Here is a 14,944-nt window from a genome sequence, read left to right on the forward strand (position 1 = left end):
ATGGAGAGCCTCTACTGAAAAATGGATGCGTAGGTGTCTCCTTGTATATACACTATATATTTTGTTGTTGTTGTTGTTGTTGTTGTAGAAATGCTACAAAACATTATATATTGCAGTTTTTTTGGTTTATTTTTATTTCCCCAATTTGCTGTGGGCCAGTAAAAAATTAGCCACATGCCACTATTGGACACTAGACCCCACTTCCTGTTCTAAACACTCACTGAGCTGAAGTCTTGTGATGTTTGATGATGTTTTGAACTCTTACGCTATGTTCCATTCTTAAAAACCGTGGTTGGACTCCCAATTCTACCTTATTTTGGGTGCATAGACTCAATAACTGTGATCAAAATGCACATCAACATGTGGGCGTGGCACAAAGCCGTCAGTGTTTTAATGGCTAATAAGTACAAAAGTTTATTCTTGACCTTTTACTCTCTCCCCAGTTAAGTCCCTGTAAAGAGGATTCATGGATGTTATTTTGCGGGTTCAGGCCCGCTGACTGATTGTGAGCCACAGCGCCTCTCTGCGCCATTAGTGGAGTGTAATAGAGTATGAATCACGCTCTCTTGTAAGTGTCTGGATTAAGCACATATGGGATTTACACGCTCTTCTTCCATTATCCGCTCCCTCACACTGGCTGCCCACTGGCTCTCACTAGTCCGTTTGTGTGTTTTGCTTGTGTGTGCGTTTCTACGCACTTTTTTATTTTTTTTTTGGCTTCATACACAAGCAAATTTCCAAACGGCTCAGTCAGAGCAGCCGTACAAAAATGCACTGAACATCAAATTCAACAGTTGATATGCTCTGTGGGTTATTCCATATCACCCCCGGGGGGGGGTTGAGCTCAGGGGTGTATTCCGTGGCATTTCCAATGCAGAGCTGTGCGAGATTGGAAATGAAAAAGCACCCGAAGACTTTCCTATTATCAGCACAGCTACCACTGAGAACCCGCAATTGCATGGTAGTTTTTAGAGGGGTTTAGCCTTGTGTGTGTTCCTACGGTGGGGGTGGGGGGTGGGGGGGTGTTGTCTTGCTGAATGTGGCATTTCACATGCACATGCTGATGGGCGCGCAGACATGCCGAGTGTTTCCAAGTGCCACTGGCAGTGTGAGAAGATGTCTGAGCTGCAAACGCCTGTGAGCACAGTGGCTTTCAGATTAATGTTGCTTTCTGCCTGCTGGGAGGAAGATGAGGATTAGGGGCAGGCACACTTTTTGCTGAAATACACAACTCCCACTGTGGCTTTATGTATATTTTGCTTAGTTGCAGTCACTTTTTGTGCATTAGTCATGATATGTCCAATAACAATTATTGGGGAAAAAGACATACAATATCAGGTTTTTGAATACTCTACTGGTTCTATGTTGGGGACTGGGTACAGGGTGGCTTGGGGCGGGCTGGATCCTGCACCTTAGGGTTGGGAGGTTGTGGGGCCCCTGGTGCTCATCTGTCCGTGTGAGGTGTGGTGTCTCACTAGTCTCAGGCTGATGGTTCCTGTTTACCTGTTTCTGGACAGGGTTGCCTCTCTGTGGCCCCTTGCTGGTCTGCTGAGGGAGCTTTGCAGGCTGGGTCTTGGGGGGGCCTTTCCCGATTTTGCCAATCTATATAGTAATACTGTATACATGTTATATGCTGTATGTGTGCTCCCCGTGCATGCGTGGGTTTTCTCCAGGTACTCCGGTTTCCTCCCACATTCCAAAAACATGCTAGGTTAATTGGTGACTCCAAATTGTCCATAGGTATGAATGTGAGTGTGAATGGTTGTTTGTCTATATGTGCCCTGTGATTGGCTGATGACCAGTTCAGGGTATACCCCGCCTCTAGCCCAAAGACAGCTGGGATAGGCTCCAGCACGCCTGTGACCCTCATGAGGAATAAGCGGTAGAAAATGAATAAATGATTGAATACTGTATGTGTGTATATATATATATACTTATATATATACACAGATCCAGTGGTCCAAAAAAACATCTGCTGAAGTATGAAACAAACTCCTCAAGGTCAATGTCCAAGAAAGGTTGTTGAAGTCATGATGTTGGTTCCAGCATTTTCTGGTTTACCAAAAATTGCCTAAAACTAATAAAATATCCTCCTTAGTGAAATATTCTATCCATAGCAGAGGTCACAGGAGAATAGCTGGACTGCTTCAATCCTTGTTTTAAAGAAGATGAGGTGCATCAGCAAATAAAGGGATGGAATTGTGGCTCCAATATGCTTGGTTTCACCCAAATTAAAGATGTAGTCTCGTATGATGGCTCCATTTCTGTTGTATTATTCAGGTGATAGGGTCAGGATTTGGTGGGAAAAGAATAACATCCTAAGTGGTGATGGTACTGGTTTGAGGGTGTTTTTTTTCTTGCCAAACGTTGGACCCATTAGTACAAATTTTGTATGGTATAACAACAACAGCTGCACGGTGTTCGAGTGGTTAGCGCACAGGTCGATTCCCCGCTCAGGTATCTCCGGGTTCTTCCTCCCACATTCCAAAAAATGCTAGGCTAATTAGCGACTCCAAATTGTCCATAGGTATGAATGTGAGTGTGAATGGTTGTTTGTCTATATGTGCCCTGTGATTGGCTGGCAACCAGTCCAGGGTGTACCCCGCCTCTCGCTCCAGCACCCCCGCGACCTTCGTGAGGATAAGCAGTCGAAAATGAATGAATGAGAGTATAATAAGTAAATAAAATGAGTGTACCCCACCTCTCGCTCATAGTCTGGGATAGCTGGGATAGGCTGCAGCATACCCGATGTCCTCATAAATTAAAATTTGTGTTCTGTACTTGGTAATGGTATAATGATAATGGTATAATACACCTTGAACATAGACACAAACTGGGATTGACTCCAGCATGCCCGCGACCCTCTTGAGGATAAGCGGCCCAGAAAATAGATGAATGGATAACGGCAATAGTATTGTTGACCATCTTCTCAAACTGGATTTTTATCTGTTTTTTTATTTTTATCATCTACATTCCTTATGTGAGACAAGGACATATGTCTTTCCCTTTTCTGTATGTTCTAGATAGCCACATCATGCTGACAGCTAACATTCTAAGGTCATGGGATTCACCTATTTTTCCTATAAAGACATTTATGCATACTCCACATGTAGAAATCGGTGAGGTAGTAAATAATAAATAATCAAACAAACAAGATCAGTAGAAAATCCTATTTGGTCAAAAGCAAATGACCTTTGTTGTTAATCTTTGTCACGTATATCCGCCATTCAATTCCGCCACATACCATCAGCATAAACATATTGCTTTCTAGCAGACAGATATAGTGATGGACCCCTTTGGCAAACCCCTGTGAGCGCCGCCGCTTTCTCCGCCGCCGTTGTTTTTAATGTCACGGCTTGCGCTTCACCTCGAAGATGCTCAGACGGATGCGAGAGAGACTCCTCTTGTCGCCTCGTCCTCTCCGAGGCACTCCGGCGGCTGTGAGGGGTTGTTTGAATTTCAAATAAGTCATCGGCACAAAAGTAGGCACTTTGTCCTCCCCATCACGACACCACTGAGGGACTTAATCTGTGCCTCGGCAGCAAGAGAGAGATGAGCACCGGGCAAGAGGGATTCTCTCTTTTATACCGCTCAAAAGAGACTAATATCCTTTTACAAATTGCTCTTTTGGTTTTGTGGAACTCAAGACTTGATAATAGCTTTAGTTTGTCGAAAGAGACATTTCCCTATGATCTATAATTACAGTATCTTCACTGTCCCCATAGCATTGAGAAGCTATGTGTAATTACTTTCCAGGAAAAATAGGCAGACGTCTTTAGCGATCATGCTTGCTGAGCTTCGACGTGAGGTTCATCTATTCAGTATGTCTTTTACCGTCCACATCTTCTTCCATTTATAATACATTCATCATTCCCATTGCATTGGAGCTTTCTCCCTCTTGATACACTTCTGTTAAATTGGATGACCAGCCTTCAGAGCAACATTAAATGAAGTTTGTCACTGCTAGAGCAGAACATATTCAGACACTGGAAATGTAATTTAATTATGTTACACCTTGCTAACACCAGGTAGGTGTTAGCCCCCTTCCCCCTTCAGAACATCATCACTTTCTGTGTGCAATGGAGAGTAAAATAGAAAGGAGATCAACACTTTTGTGGACAAATACGCCCTTAATGTAAAAACTAGGAAAAATAGGTGCATCCATGCATTGGATCAACACGACTCATCAAAACAGGAAGTCAAAGGTGAACGGTACCTGTTACCAAAGTTCATCTGTTTTATTGTCTTTCATTCGTCCATTTTCTACCGCTGATCCTCACGAGGGTCATGGGCATGAACTGGTCGCCAGCCAATCACAGGGCACATATAGACAAACAACCATTCACACTCACATTCATACCTATGGACAATTTGGAGTCGCCAATTAACCTAGCATGTTTTTGGAATGTGGGAGGAAGCCAGAGTACCCGGAGAGAACCAGGGAGAACATGCAAACTCCACACAGAGATGCCCGAGGGGGGAATCAAACCCGGGTGTTCTAGCTGTGTGGCCTGCGTGCTCACCACTCAAGCAGCCCTGTTTTATTGTCTTATGTGTTTTATATATTTTTCCTAACTTTACTAAGTTTTACTAAAAGTGGTTGACTTTGGCCGATTATAAAAATTAGATACCGAATCATATGACGATTTGGTGTTTATGTAATTTTAAATAAATAAATACAAATACACACCGGTTTCTGTTTTTTCTGCAGATTTTGATATCGGTGCATGAGTGCGATGTCATCAAACTGATGTCAACGTGTTCCACAGAGAAACAAAGCTTGCAAGCTCAGTATGTCTGCAGTCTGAAATTCATTGTAAATACTACATATCAGGAAGAATCACTCGTGTCACATGCAGTACTATGATAAAAACGACGCTGGAAAAAAAAATTATACCTAATAGTAGTCCGAACTTGCTTTGCACTTTACATTGTTTTTATACAGATGTTTGTGGCACATAAACATGTGCAGCTTTCCAAATTGTATTGTTGCTGTTGACAATAGCAGGAAATGTCATAATAGTTGATTGTTGGTCATTATTTTTTATTTGTTAAGACAAAATGTTTAAAGTACTGTACATATTGTACTTTTGTTTTAAAATAACATTTATTGCAGTGATTCTGGGGTTTCTAGACATTTGACCTGAAGCCATGGACCCCTTCAAAAATGTATATTTTGACATGGGCACTGATAAATAGCAATATCTGTCCAAAAATGTAACATTGATGTCTGTTATAAGTAGAACATTGTGTTATTGTTGTATGAGCAACACGTGGTTGGTTGCGTAAATACCACCTGCATGTGTGTTTGCTGTGATTGAAGTGTCCCTGAATGCGTCCCAGGAGTGATGTGATGCGCCTGAATACACCATTTTAAGCAGCGCTGACAGCAGTTTTTGATCCTGCGTGTCACCCCCCTTCTTAATAGTATCTAAAATACAAAAATACATACAAGCACCAATAAAACCTCATTTTTGAATCTCCACTCACAGTGCCAGGTTTTCACTGCTGGGGCCATGTAGGGATTAATTGGAACAGCAATATAAATGAAACGCTCTTAATGCACAAAATAATCATTCAAAGTTGCTTATTTGTTGATATGATGCACACACAGCAAGGAACAACTTGTGAGGCGCTCCAGCTGTTTCATGCCTGCTGACTGATTGAATCCGTTCAAACATGGAGATTAGTGTTACAGGTGAGCAGCTAAGGGCCAATATATCATTTTCAGGCTCTAAGATGTTTCATATGAAACTATTCAAGTCCTCAGAGGTCAAATATTCACCTGGCCTAAATCAATTTAGTTTGTGTATGTTGTGTGTGTAAGTGTGTATGTGTGTGTGTTGCATTCCAGGCTTCCATCATGGAAGCTTTGAAGCATTCCCCGTATCTGTGCCTGAGCAATTTAGGGAATAGCCTAGTGAAAGTTTCTCAAAGTAAATAATAAAATACGGAAAAACCTGACAGATTTTTTTTCCATTATTAAAAAGATAGCAAAACTTTCACTCAAAACTCAATCTTGACAGGAACTTTGGAGACAGCTGTCTTCTATTTTTTTGTTTAATATAAAGCCAAATATTGGAAAGGTTGTTGTGTCTGATAGAAAAAAACTCGACTGGAAATCCCTAAAGATCCTTAACAGGTCCCCTTTCTCTGAGACATGGACCATAAAACATGAGCGGAATGGAGGGGGGAAAAGGGGAGCAAAAAGAGGAAAGGGAATGCAGGCCTCCGGTGGGATAAAGGCGAGGAATTAAGGAAGCGTTTTATGAGAGCTTTCAGACACAGTCATCACCTGTGAAAGAGACAGACAACTTTTTCTTCGACCTTGGGAAACGTGCATCTTCCGAAACCTCGCTGCACATCTATAAAGTATATCAACTTTTATGACACAAAAGCCTTTTCTGTGCTGATGTTTGTGTCTTAATTTGAAAAAGAGCCGTCTCATTTCAGTTTCTGCCGCAGCACAAAGTGAAACGAGAGCTTAACATTCAAACAGGCATGGTTTGCAAGGTCTAGAGAAAAATACCTGAGGCCAGTGGAAATAATTAGCTCCCACTTAATAGCTGACACATTCATTACCTCTCTTCTGGGCGCAAGCAAAACCAAAATGTTGTCACTTCATCTTCAATAGCATATTGTATTTTACTTTTTTCTACCAATCCTGCTTGTCAATTCCCTCAAGGGAACCAAATTTGATGGTGATATGGCTGAACACCTAGTATGAGGACAATCCAACTCGTGGATAATGCTTTTGCAATACATTTTTGTGCAACACGTGTATGCACCCTGTGATGTAAAATATCATTTCTCACACTGTACATATTTCAAGTAAGCAACTGTCCAGCTACGTTATCGCCGAGCCTCTCGGCCTCTAGCCTCAATGTCAAAGTGTGGCGCACCTGTTTTTGAACACTTAATGAAAAGACATTAAAGTAAAAAATTTGAGGTAGGTAAATAATGCAGTGTGCCAGCACAAGTTTCGTTTCAGCAACCATACATTTATATACACATATTTAATTGGAAAACAATGCATGTGTAAAGGTTTACAGTACATATTATATCTGGGGAGTTGATTCAGCACTCAATAGATTCATTCATTCATTTTCTACCGCTTTTCCTCACAAGGGTTGCGGGGGTGCTGGAGGGCGAGAGGCGGGGTATACCCTTGACTGGATTTGTCGCCAGCTAATCACAGGGCACATATAGACAAACAACCATTCACACTCACATTCATACCTATGGACAATTTGGAGTCGCCAATTAACCTAGCATGTTTTTGGAATGTGGGAGGAAACCGGAGTACCCGGAGAAAACCCACGCATGTACAGGGAGAACATGCAAACTCCACACATCGATGGCCAAGGGTGGAATTGAACCCTGGTCTCCTAGCTGTGAGGTCTGTGCGCTAACCACTCGAGGCCTGCACGGTGGCCTCACCCAATAAATACGTTTAATGACAATAGTAGGACCACGTTTCTGTAGAACAACCCTCTCCCAGGGCCAATATATTAAATTGGGCAATACCATCATACTGTACCTGTTAGTCTTCATTGTGGGCAGAATTTCTCCATGCAACACAATGTGAGCTTTCACTTTTATCCTGGGCTCTTTTCCAGTAGATATGCAGCTATCTAGCTGTGTGCTGGACAGACAGCGCTTTGGGTTGCGACACACTAATTGAGCGTCATTGTGCATGGTGAATGTACGAAATAACATGTATTGGCCGCACCAATTACATATGTGGGGGTGCATGTGTGGTGCACAACACACATCAGAGTCTGCAAGTTGACATTTGTTTCCCAAACCTGTACAAAAGACACACTTTGGCCATACAGACAACGCATGAAGATGTACAGAAGTTTGTCTTGCAACCTCAAAAAAAACATAAGCACACTTGGAGTTTTTGTTTGACATGACAAAGAAACCCTGCGGTGGCACGTCGTATGCCCCCATCACACTGTGTGTTTCTTGCATCTTTGTACATGTAAACTGGATGTACAAGCCAGTTGACGTACGACCAGTTGTGACCAGGCAAAAGAAAAATTAGTTACTTTTTTGTTACTTTTCATTGTGCCCTTGTTAATGATATACGGTATATTTCCTCAAATGACTATTTTGATTTGATAATTGATCTGAGGTACTGATATTTCAGTATCAAACTAGATAATATACCGTATGCTTGCTGAAATTCACGTTGATTTCACGTGATTTGTGGATCTCGATGCAGAAAAAATCAACAGGATATCTAGGCAAGAACTCTCACACTGACCCACTTCTCAGGAGCACCTCATCTAAAAGGTTGGGGTCCCTCTGAACTGTCAGTCGAAAAGAAAATCTCTACAGACCAATTATTATATGGAGCACTGGCAGATTTTTTTCAATTTTAAAAAGCAACCTTGCCTCGGAAGGTGAAGAAATGTCCGAAATGCAGAATCTACATTATTCAATAAACATTCCATGCTATTTGTTCGCTCCTTCCCGAGCTCGCTGGCATGCCCCCGCCGTAGCCAACAGAGTCAAGTCCCCCAGATGAGTTGTTGACAAGAAAAAGAGAGCCGTCGCTTGCAGACGTCGACGGGCTGAATGTATATTCTGAAATTTGCACTTTTCTCATTATAAAACTGTGTCAGCCAGAATGAGCAAACACCTGCCAGGGTTCTGTACGGATACACGCGCTCCCTGGAGAGATGAAGGGAGCGGATGGGATGGCGACGATGAGAGGAAAGGGCAAGGGGAGGAAAAGGTTGTTGTGGGAGGGGGTGCGGGGGGGCGTGCAAACATGATACGCTGAAAGTGAGTGAATTTAGACTACTGGCTGTTTACTTATGCATGCACATTGTCTCGCTTAATTAAATCAATGTACCAATGGAATTATCTACACATCCATATTCACACACATTTTTACTCACCTGATTCTTTTAATGGGGCTGAGTTGATGTGCAGCCAGGGAAGCTTTTTGGCTTTGCGCTTTTTGGACACAAAAAAAGGAAAAACTTTTTTTCTCACCTGCTTCACAATCTAAGCGTTGTGAATTTGGAGGATCACTGGACAGTTTGGTGGTTCTGTGTCATTGTGCATGAGAGGATAATAGTCATGGCGATGGAGCAGCCATCATTATTTTGGGCAGCCAACCACAAGATCAAGCCCCAGAGTGTTATTTTTTTATGTGTGTATGTGTATTTTTTTAAAGGGTTTATTTGGAGCTTTGAAAACCCAGGAACACACAACAAAGCACCATCACACAAGATTGTGTTTGACATTCCCAACTGTGGATGTTTTCGTGGAAATATGGTGGTTTTAATGGGGAAATGTTTAAAAAAACAGTATGACTGCAGTAGGAAATCATCAAAATAGAAATTCAGGGTCAAACGTCACAGTCATATAACCTTTGCTAACTGTACAGGTAGTACAATACCTCAATACCGTATTAACCCAAATATATAACTCTGAATATGAGACAACCTCACTTTTGAAGGCCTTTATGTTTTCCATATCAGCGAAGTAGCAACTGTTTGACTGACCTTAACATTAGGTACATCTGCAAAGTAGCACAAGAGCGGCATCAAACATTCTGCAAGTATGGCTATCATACTACATGACATACATAAGTGTGCTCAAATATTACATCCTCCTTAATACAATGCAGTACAATGCCGTATGCACCCTGCAATTTTAAACAAGACAGCGGGCACGAACGTGCATCAGTCACTGACAGTCTTTTTTTTTGTCTGCTTGCTTTGACTGGTTTGACTGGTGATATAAAGTCAGTTAGATCACAGTTGCTTTTGAGAAAAATACATTCAAAAAGGTTAGGCCATAGCGGCATCAAACATTTTGCAAGTATGGCTATCATACTACATGACATACATAAGTGTGCTCAAATATTACATCCTCCTCAATACAGTATGTACAATGCAGTCCAATGCAGTATGCACCCTGCAATTTTAAACAAGACAGCGGGCACGAACGTGCATCAGTCACTGACGGTCTTTTTTTTGTCTGCTTGCTTTGACTGGTTTGATTGGTGATATAAAGTCAATTAGAGTTGCTTTCGAGAAAAATACATTCAAAAAGGTTATTTCCCTGTTTGCATGAATCACCAGCTTCAACCACCTCATTAAAACAATTAAACAATAAAGTCTGACGGATCACTTCCACACTTATACTGTATCTGAATAGCAAACAGTACATCTAGCAATTTCAGCAAAAAGTCAATTTCAGACTTAAAATAATGCACATATTTAACCCCCACCCACTTCCAGTTAAACTACACCCACTTCCGGTTTACTCCAAGTAGGAATACAGAGACAGATCATTTAGGTCAAACACCTTTATACCGAGGAGATGGTGAGCCAGCAGCCCTCTATAATCACGTGACATCTGGCATCATGCATGTTAAAACACCTTCCCAAGAGTGAAAACCATATACTTTTGTGTATGTAATGTTTAAAAATCAAATCCAAAATGATTCCTTTTACATAATAATAATGTGTAATTTTGAGTGACACTGTCAGTAAGCCATCATGGATGGAAACTGATGATATTTTAGGTGGCCCACTGTGTCACACTTCCTATTGGTTTCTCAGAGACTAGTTGTGAGCCAAGAAAGGGGTTAAATGTAATGACTGATTTCAAGCACCATGTATTCACATCACACCGTCGCTTTCTGCGGGTGATTCATCAGCTGGCTGAACATCCACCATGAGGATAAAAATGCCGCCTCTGATGCTGAAAGCAAACAAGACATCTTTGACCTTCTCTCACAGCTTTCTCCCTGACAACTAACCTGTATTATCTCTCTTTCTATGTCTACTTTTCCAAGAAAGTTACACTGATAAATACTTTGTGCGCTGTTTTGTTCGTGTTTGGTAACACAAAATGTTGTGCGTTCGCCTTAAGGCCATTTGAGCTCGGTATCACACTGTGCCACTGTGAAATTAGACATCATACAGTTCTTTTTTTAGAGTTAAATTAATGTTTAACTAGTGTTGAAGCATAGAGATTTGTGTGTGTTAACAAATGTGTATATTATATATTTACATACAGTATCAGCATGGTCTTACAGCCGTACAGCAAGTGCAGATTTATATTTTATTATCATTTAACCAATAGATAGCAACATGCCTAGCAACACTACATCCTTACCTAAACTTTATATTTCAGGGACCTTATTTTACGATGTGAAGGTGAGACTATAAAAGGCAGTAAAAATCTTAACATTATATTCAGCTCTGCAGTCCCTCTATTATTGCACTGACACATATATAAAACCGCATTTTCCCCAAGTCTGCTCCAAACGAGTCAGAGCATTTCTTCCTGTCACTCACGCCCACAACTGACCTGCTAACAAATGAGATTTTGAGATATCTTTAGTGTAATCTCCCAGCAAGTATTTCAATAAATATATATAAAACTGTATTTTCCCAAGAAAAGTCTCCACCAAATCAGTCAGAGTATTTCTTCCTGTCACTCACACTCACAAATGACCTGCTAAAAAATGAGATATTGAGAATTTTTTTATGTAATCTTCCAGTGAGTATTTCATTAAATATATATACAACTGTATTTTCACAAAAAAGTCTCCCCCAAACGAGTCTGAGCATTTCTTCCTGTCACTGACACTCACAAATGACCTGCTAAGAAATGAGATATTGAGATATTTTTTGTGTAATCTTCCAGTGAGTATTTCATTAAATATATATACAACTGTATTTTCACAAAAAAGTCTCCCCCAAACGAGTCAGAGCATTTCTTCCTGTCACTCACACCTACAAATGACCTGCTAAGAAATTAGATATTGAGATCATTTTTAGTGTAATCTTCCAGTGAGTATTTCAATAAACATATATGAAACAGTATTTTACCCAAGAAAAGTCTCCCTCAAATGAGTCAGAGCATTTCTTACTGTCACTCACAGCCACACACCTGCCACGAAATGACATATTGAGATATTTTCAGTGTAATTTTCCAGTGAGTATTTCACAGTTACTGAAAACATTATTTTATACATATGAGTTGAAAATGTCCCTATATTATGAACCACAGCTCCCAGTTTTTGATGAAAGAAAATGTTTATGTGTAATGCCTCTTGATGTGCAAGTTGACCTATGAAGTGACAGATCATTGTAAATGCTGAATATTAATTAAACTTTACAAAGTAATATTAAGGCTGCACGGTTCTTGAGTGGTTAGCGTATATGATGCTTCATAAATCCACCCTCTTATGGATGTATGTTTCAGCGTAACCACTATCCAATAGATGCACACTGTTTAAAATGTGAAAAGGGGATAATAGCATGTACATATGGCTTTGACAGCTCTAGTGTTTGTGTGCATGTGTGTTTTGAAGTCATGCACAACGTCTTGTTTGGGGCCCACCAAACCATCGAATCTCAGCCAATCCATTTCAGTTCCCTTCGCCTTGCCAAAGTCTCATTAGGCCTCTTTTGCAGCTCTTATTGCTCTATTGATTTCCATTGCCAGGATGATGACATCTTCATATAAGTAAAACTTTGTGCAAAGACAATGCTCTGCATTCGATTTGTGGTCAGATTTAATGTTATTTTGAAAAATACGACTAACTTTTCTTTCTCATTTGTGTCTCCGTCCAGCTCTGAGGGACAACAGGATCGAGCTGATCCGCGCGTCATATTCGGAGTTGACCATCAGCATCAGCGATGTCACACTGTCAGACGAGGGCATGTACACCTGTTCTCTTTTCACCATGCCTGTCAGAACGGCCAAAGCTTACCTGACAGTTCTCGGTAAGTTCCAACTGTCTCTAATAATGAATGCCAGCAGCACTCATGCAGCCCCAGATCATGACAATTAGGCTGCGTGGTGAGTTATTTTCTGTGGAACTTTAAGCTATACTGCTTTTATAGTCCTGTCCCTTAAGTAATCCCTTGTTTATCATGGTTAATCGGTTCTAGACCCGACCGTGATGAGTCAATTTCAGTGAAGTAGGATTGCTTATTTATGGCCTTCTAATTTTTTTTTTTTTTAACATTATTAAATGTGGACTGCATATGGTTGTTCAGTCAGTTGGGATACTGTACAGATTCCTTGCAACCTTGATCGGGACAAGCTGTATAGAAAATGGATAGATGGATGGACACTTCATTACACCCATATATTAAATTAAATGAAACTGTCATTATAATAGGCTGGAGTCAAATTTCAATACATCATTCTGCTGATACATTATACTTTATAAAACATGTTCCAGTCAAATCAACATTATCTTCTGGCATAAATCATATGAAAATAAGCAGATCAAGTTAATTTAACGCTGGATAGACACAGGACAATGTTCGTCAGCGCAATAGACCGTGCTAGTGTGTGTCGTCGGTCACTTAAATGAACTGGAAAAGATGACTGATATTTACCATGATTGTCAAGGAAGGCGGGCCAATTACTGGTTATTGATTGACATCTGACACAGCAAAATGCAAATAGTGTTTATGTAAAGAACCGTAGGTAAATGCTTTGTGATGACCAAAATATGTTTGTTTGGCTTTGACACTTCCTCTCTGTTTGTTTGCTATGAAGACAAACACATTTAGTATGGTTAAAACTGGGACACTCCAGCCCCCTCACCCCCCACCCTCTCCCCTCCGCACACAAAGCCATTTTACTAATGTTTGTGATCATCATCCTGCACAAACATTGTCTCATTTCTCGCCACTCGCCGTATTATCTCGCCAATTACTTTCTACTAATGTTAATAGATGTGCCCGTGCACTCCAGGCCCATTAGCTGTCTCTCTCTCTCTCTCTCTCTCTCTCGTTCTCTCTCTCCCTCTCTCTCTCTCTCTCTCTGTGTGTTAACAGGCATTCCTCAAATTAGAGAAATTAAATACAATTGCTCAGTCGGAATAGGGAGAAAAATGTTTTTTGCAACACTGAGCAATACTTAATGGTGCACACAAATGTTTTATGACAGTGGCTTTGAATGGAAAACACTGTTGATCTATAGAGGTTAACATAGACGTTGAAATCTATATAGCGACGACCTATACCTATATAGCGACCTAGGTGTAGAGTCATCTTGTTCCAAGATGCTGGTTGGACACATTTTTCCTGTAAAAATAAGTCAACTATTGTCATTCAAGTGTAAAAATAAGTGCAAAAATAAACCAACTAAGGATAAAAATGAGCCAACTACTGCGGTTCAAATGCCAAAATAGCCAACAGCCGTCATTTAAGTGCAAACATTAGTGCAAAATTCAGCGAACCCCTGTCATCCGAGTACAAAAATGAGCAAACCACTTTTTGTCATTGAAGTGTAAAAAGTAGCAAACACTATAATTTAAGTGTAAAAATAAGCGTAAAGTGTAATTTTAAAGTGTAAAAATGAGCGAACCACTCTCATTCACATGCCAAAATAAGTGTAATAACAGTCAAACCACTGTCATTCAAGTGGAAAAATAAGTAAATGATTGTCGTTTGAGTGGGAAAATTAGCAAACCATTCTCGTTCATATGCCAAAATAAATGCAAAGATAGGCAAACCATTCTGATTAAAGTGTAAAAATAGGTGAACCACAGTCATTCAACTGCAGAAATGATCAGATCACGAAGATAAGCGAATGACCGTCATTCACGTGTAGAAATCACTCAACAACTGTGATTCAAGTGCAAAAATAAGCGAACCACTGTTCTTTAAGTGTCGAAGTTAGTGAATCACTGTCATTCAAGTGCTAAAATGAGTGCAAAAATAAGCAAACATCAGGAAACCGCTGTCGTTGCAGGGTAAAAATATGTGAATCATTGTCATTCAAGTATAAAAATTAAGAAAAAAATTGAGGAAATTAGAAAAACGCTGTTATTCAAGTGCAGAATTCATTTTTACATACCAAAGCATAGTCTAAAAATTCATTATTAATGACATATATGATTATATATTACACTGACTTTGTCACCTGTAACACAAAGTTAAGA

General features: G+C 40.3%; 1 protein-coding gene across 4 annotated transcripts in view; it reads left to right on the top strand.

The window, feature by feature from the left end:
- LOC131138469 (cell adhesion molecule 2-like) overlaps window positions 1-14,944 on the top strand; it is a 193,964-nt gene that overhangs the window by 145,938 nt on the left and 33,082 nt on the right. For all 4 annotated transcript variants that reach the window (XM_058087401.1, XM_058087402.1, XM_058087404.1 and 1 more), the window contains one exon: window positions 12,615-12,767. In XM_058087401.1, the coding sequence (XP_057943384.1) occupies window positions 12,615-12,767 (153 nt within the window). The remainder of the gene's footprint in view (window positions 1-12,614; window positions 12,768-14,944) is intronic.

This window comes from Doryrhamphus excisus, chromosome 11 (genome assembly GCF_030265055.1).
Source record: "Doryrhamphus excisus isolate RoL2022-K1 chromosome 11, RoL_Dexc_1.0, whole genome shotgun sequence".
NCBI classification, from domain to species: domain Eukaryota; kingdom Metazoa; phylum Chordata; class Actinopteri; order Syngnathiformes; family Syngnathidae; genus Doryrhamphus; species Doryrhamphus excisus.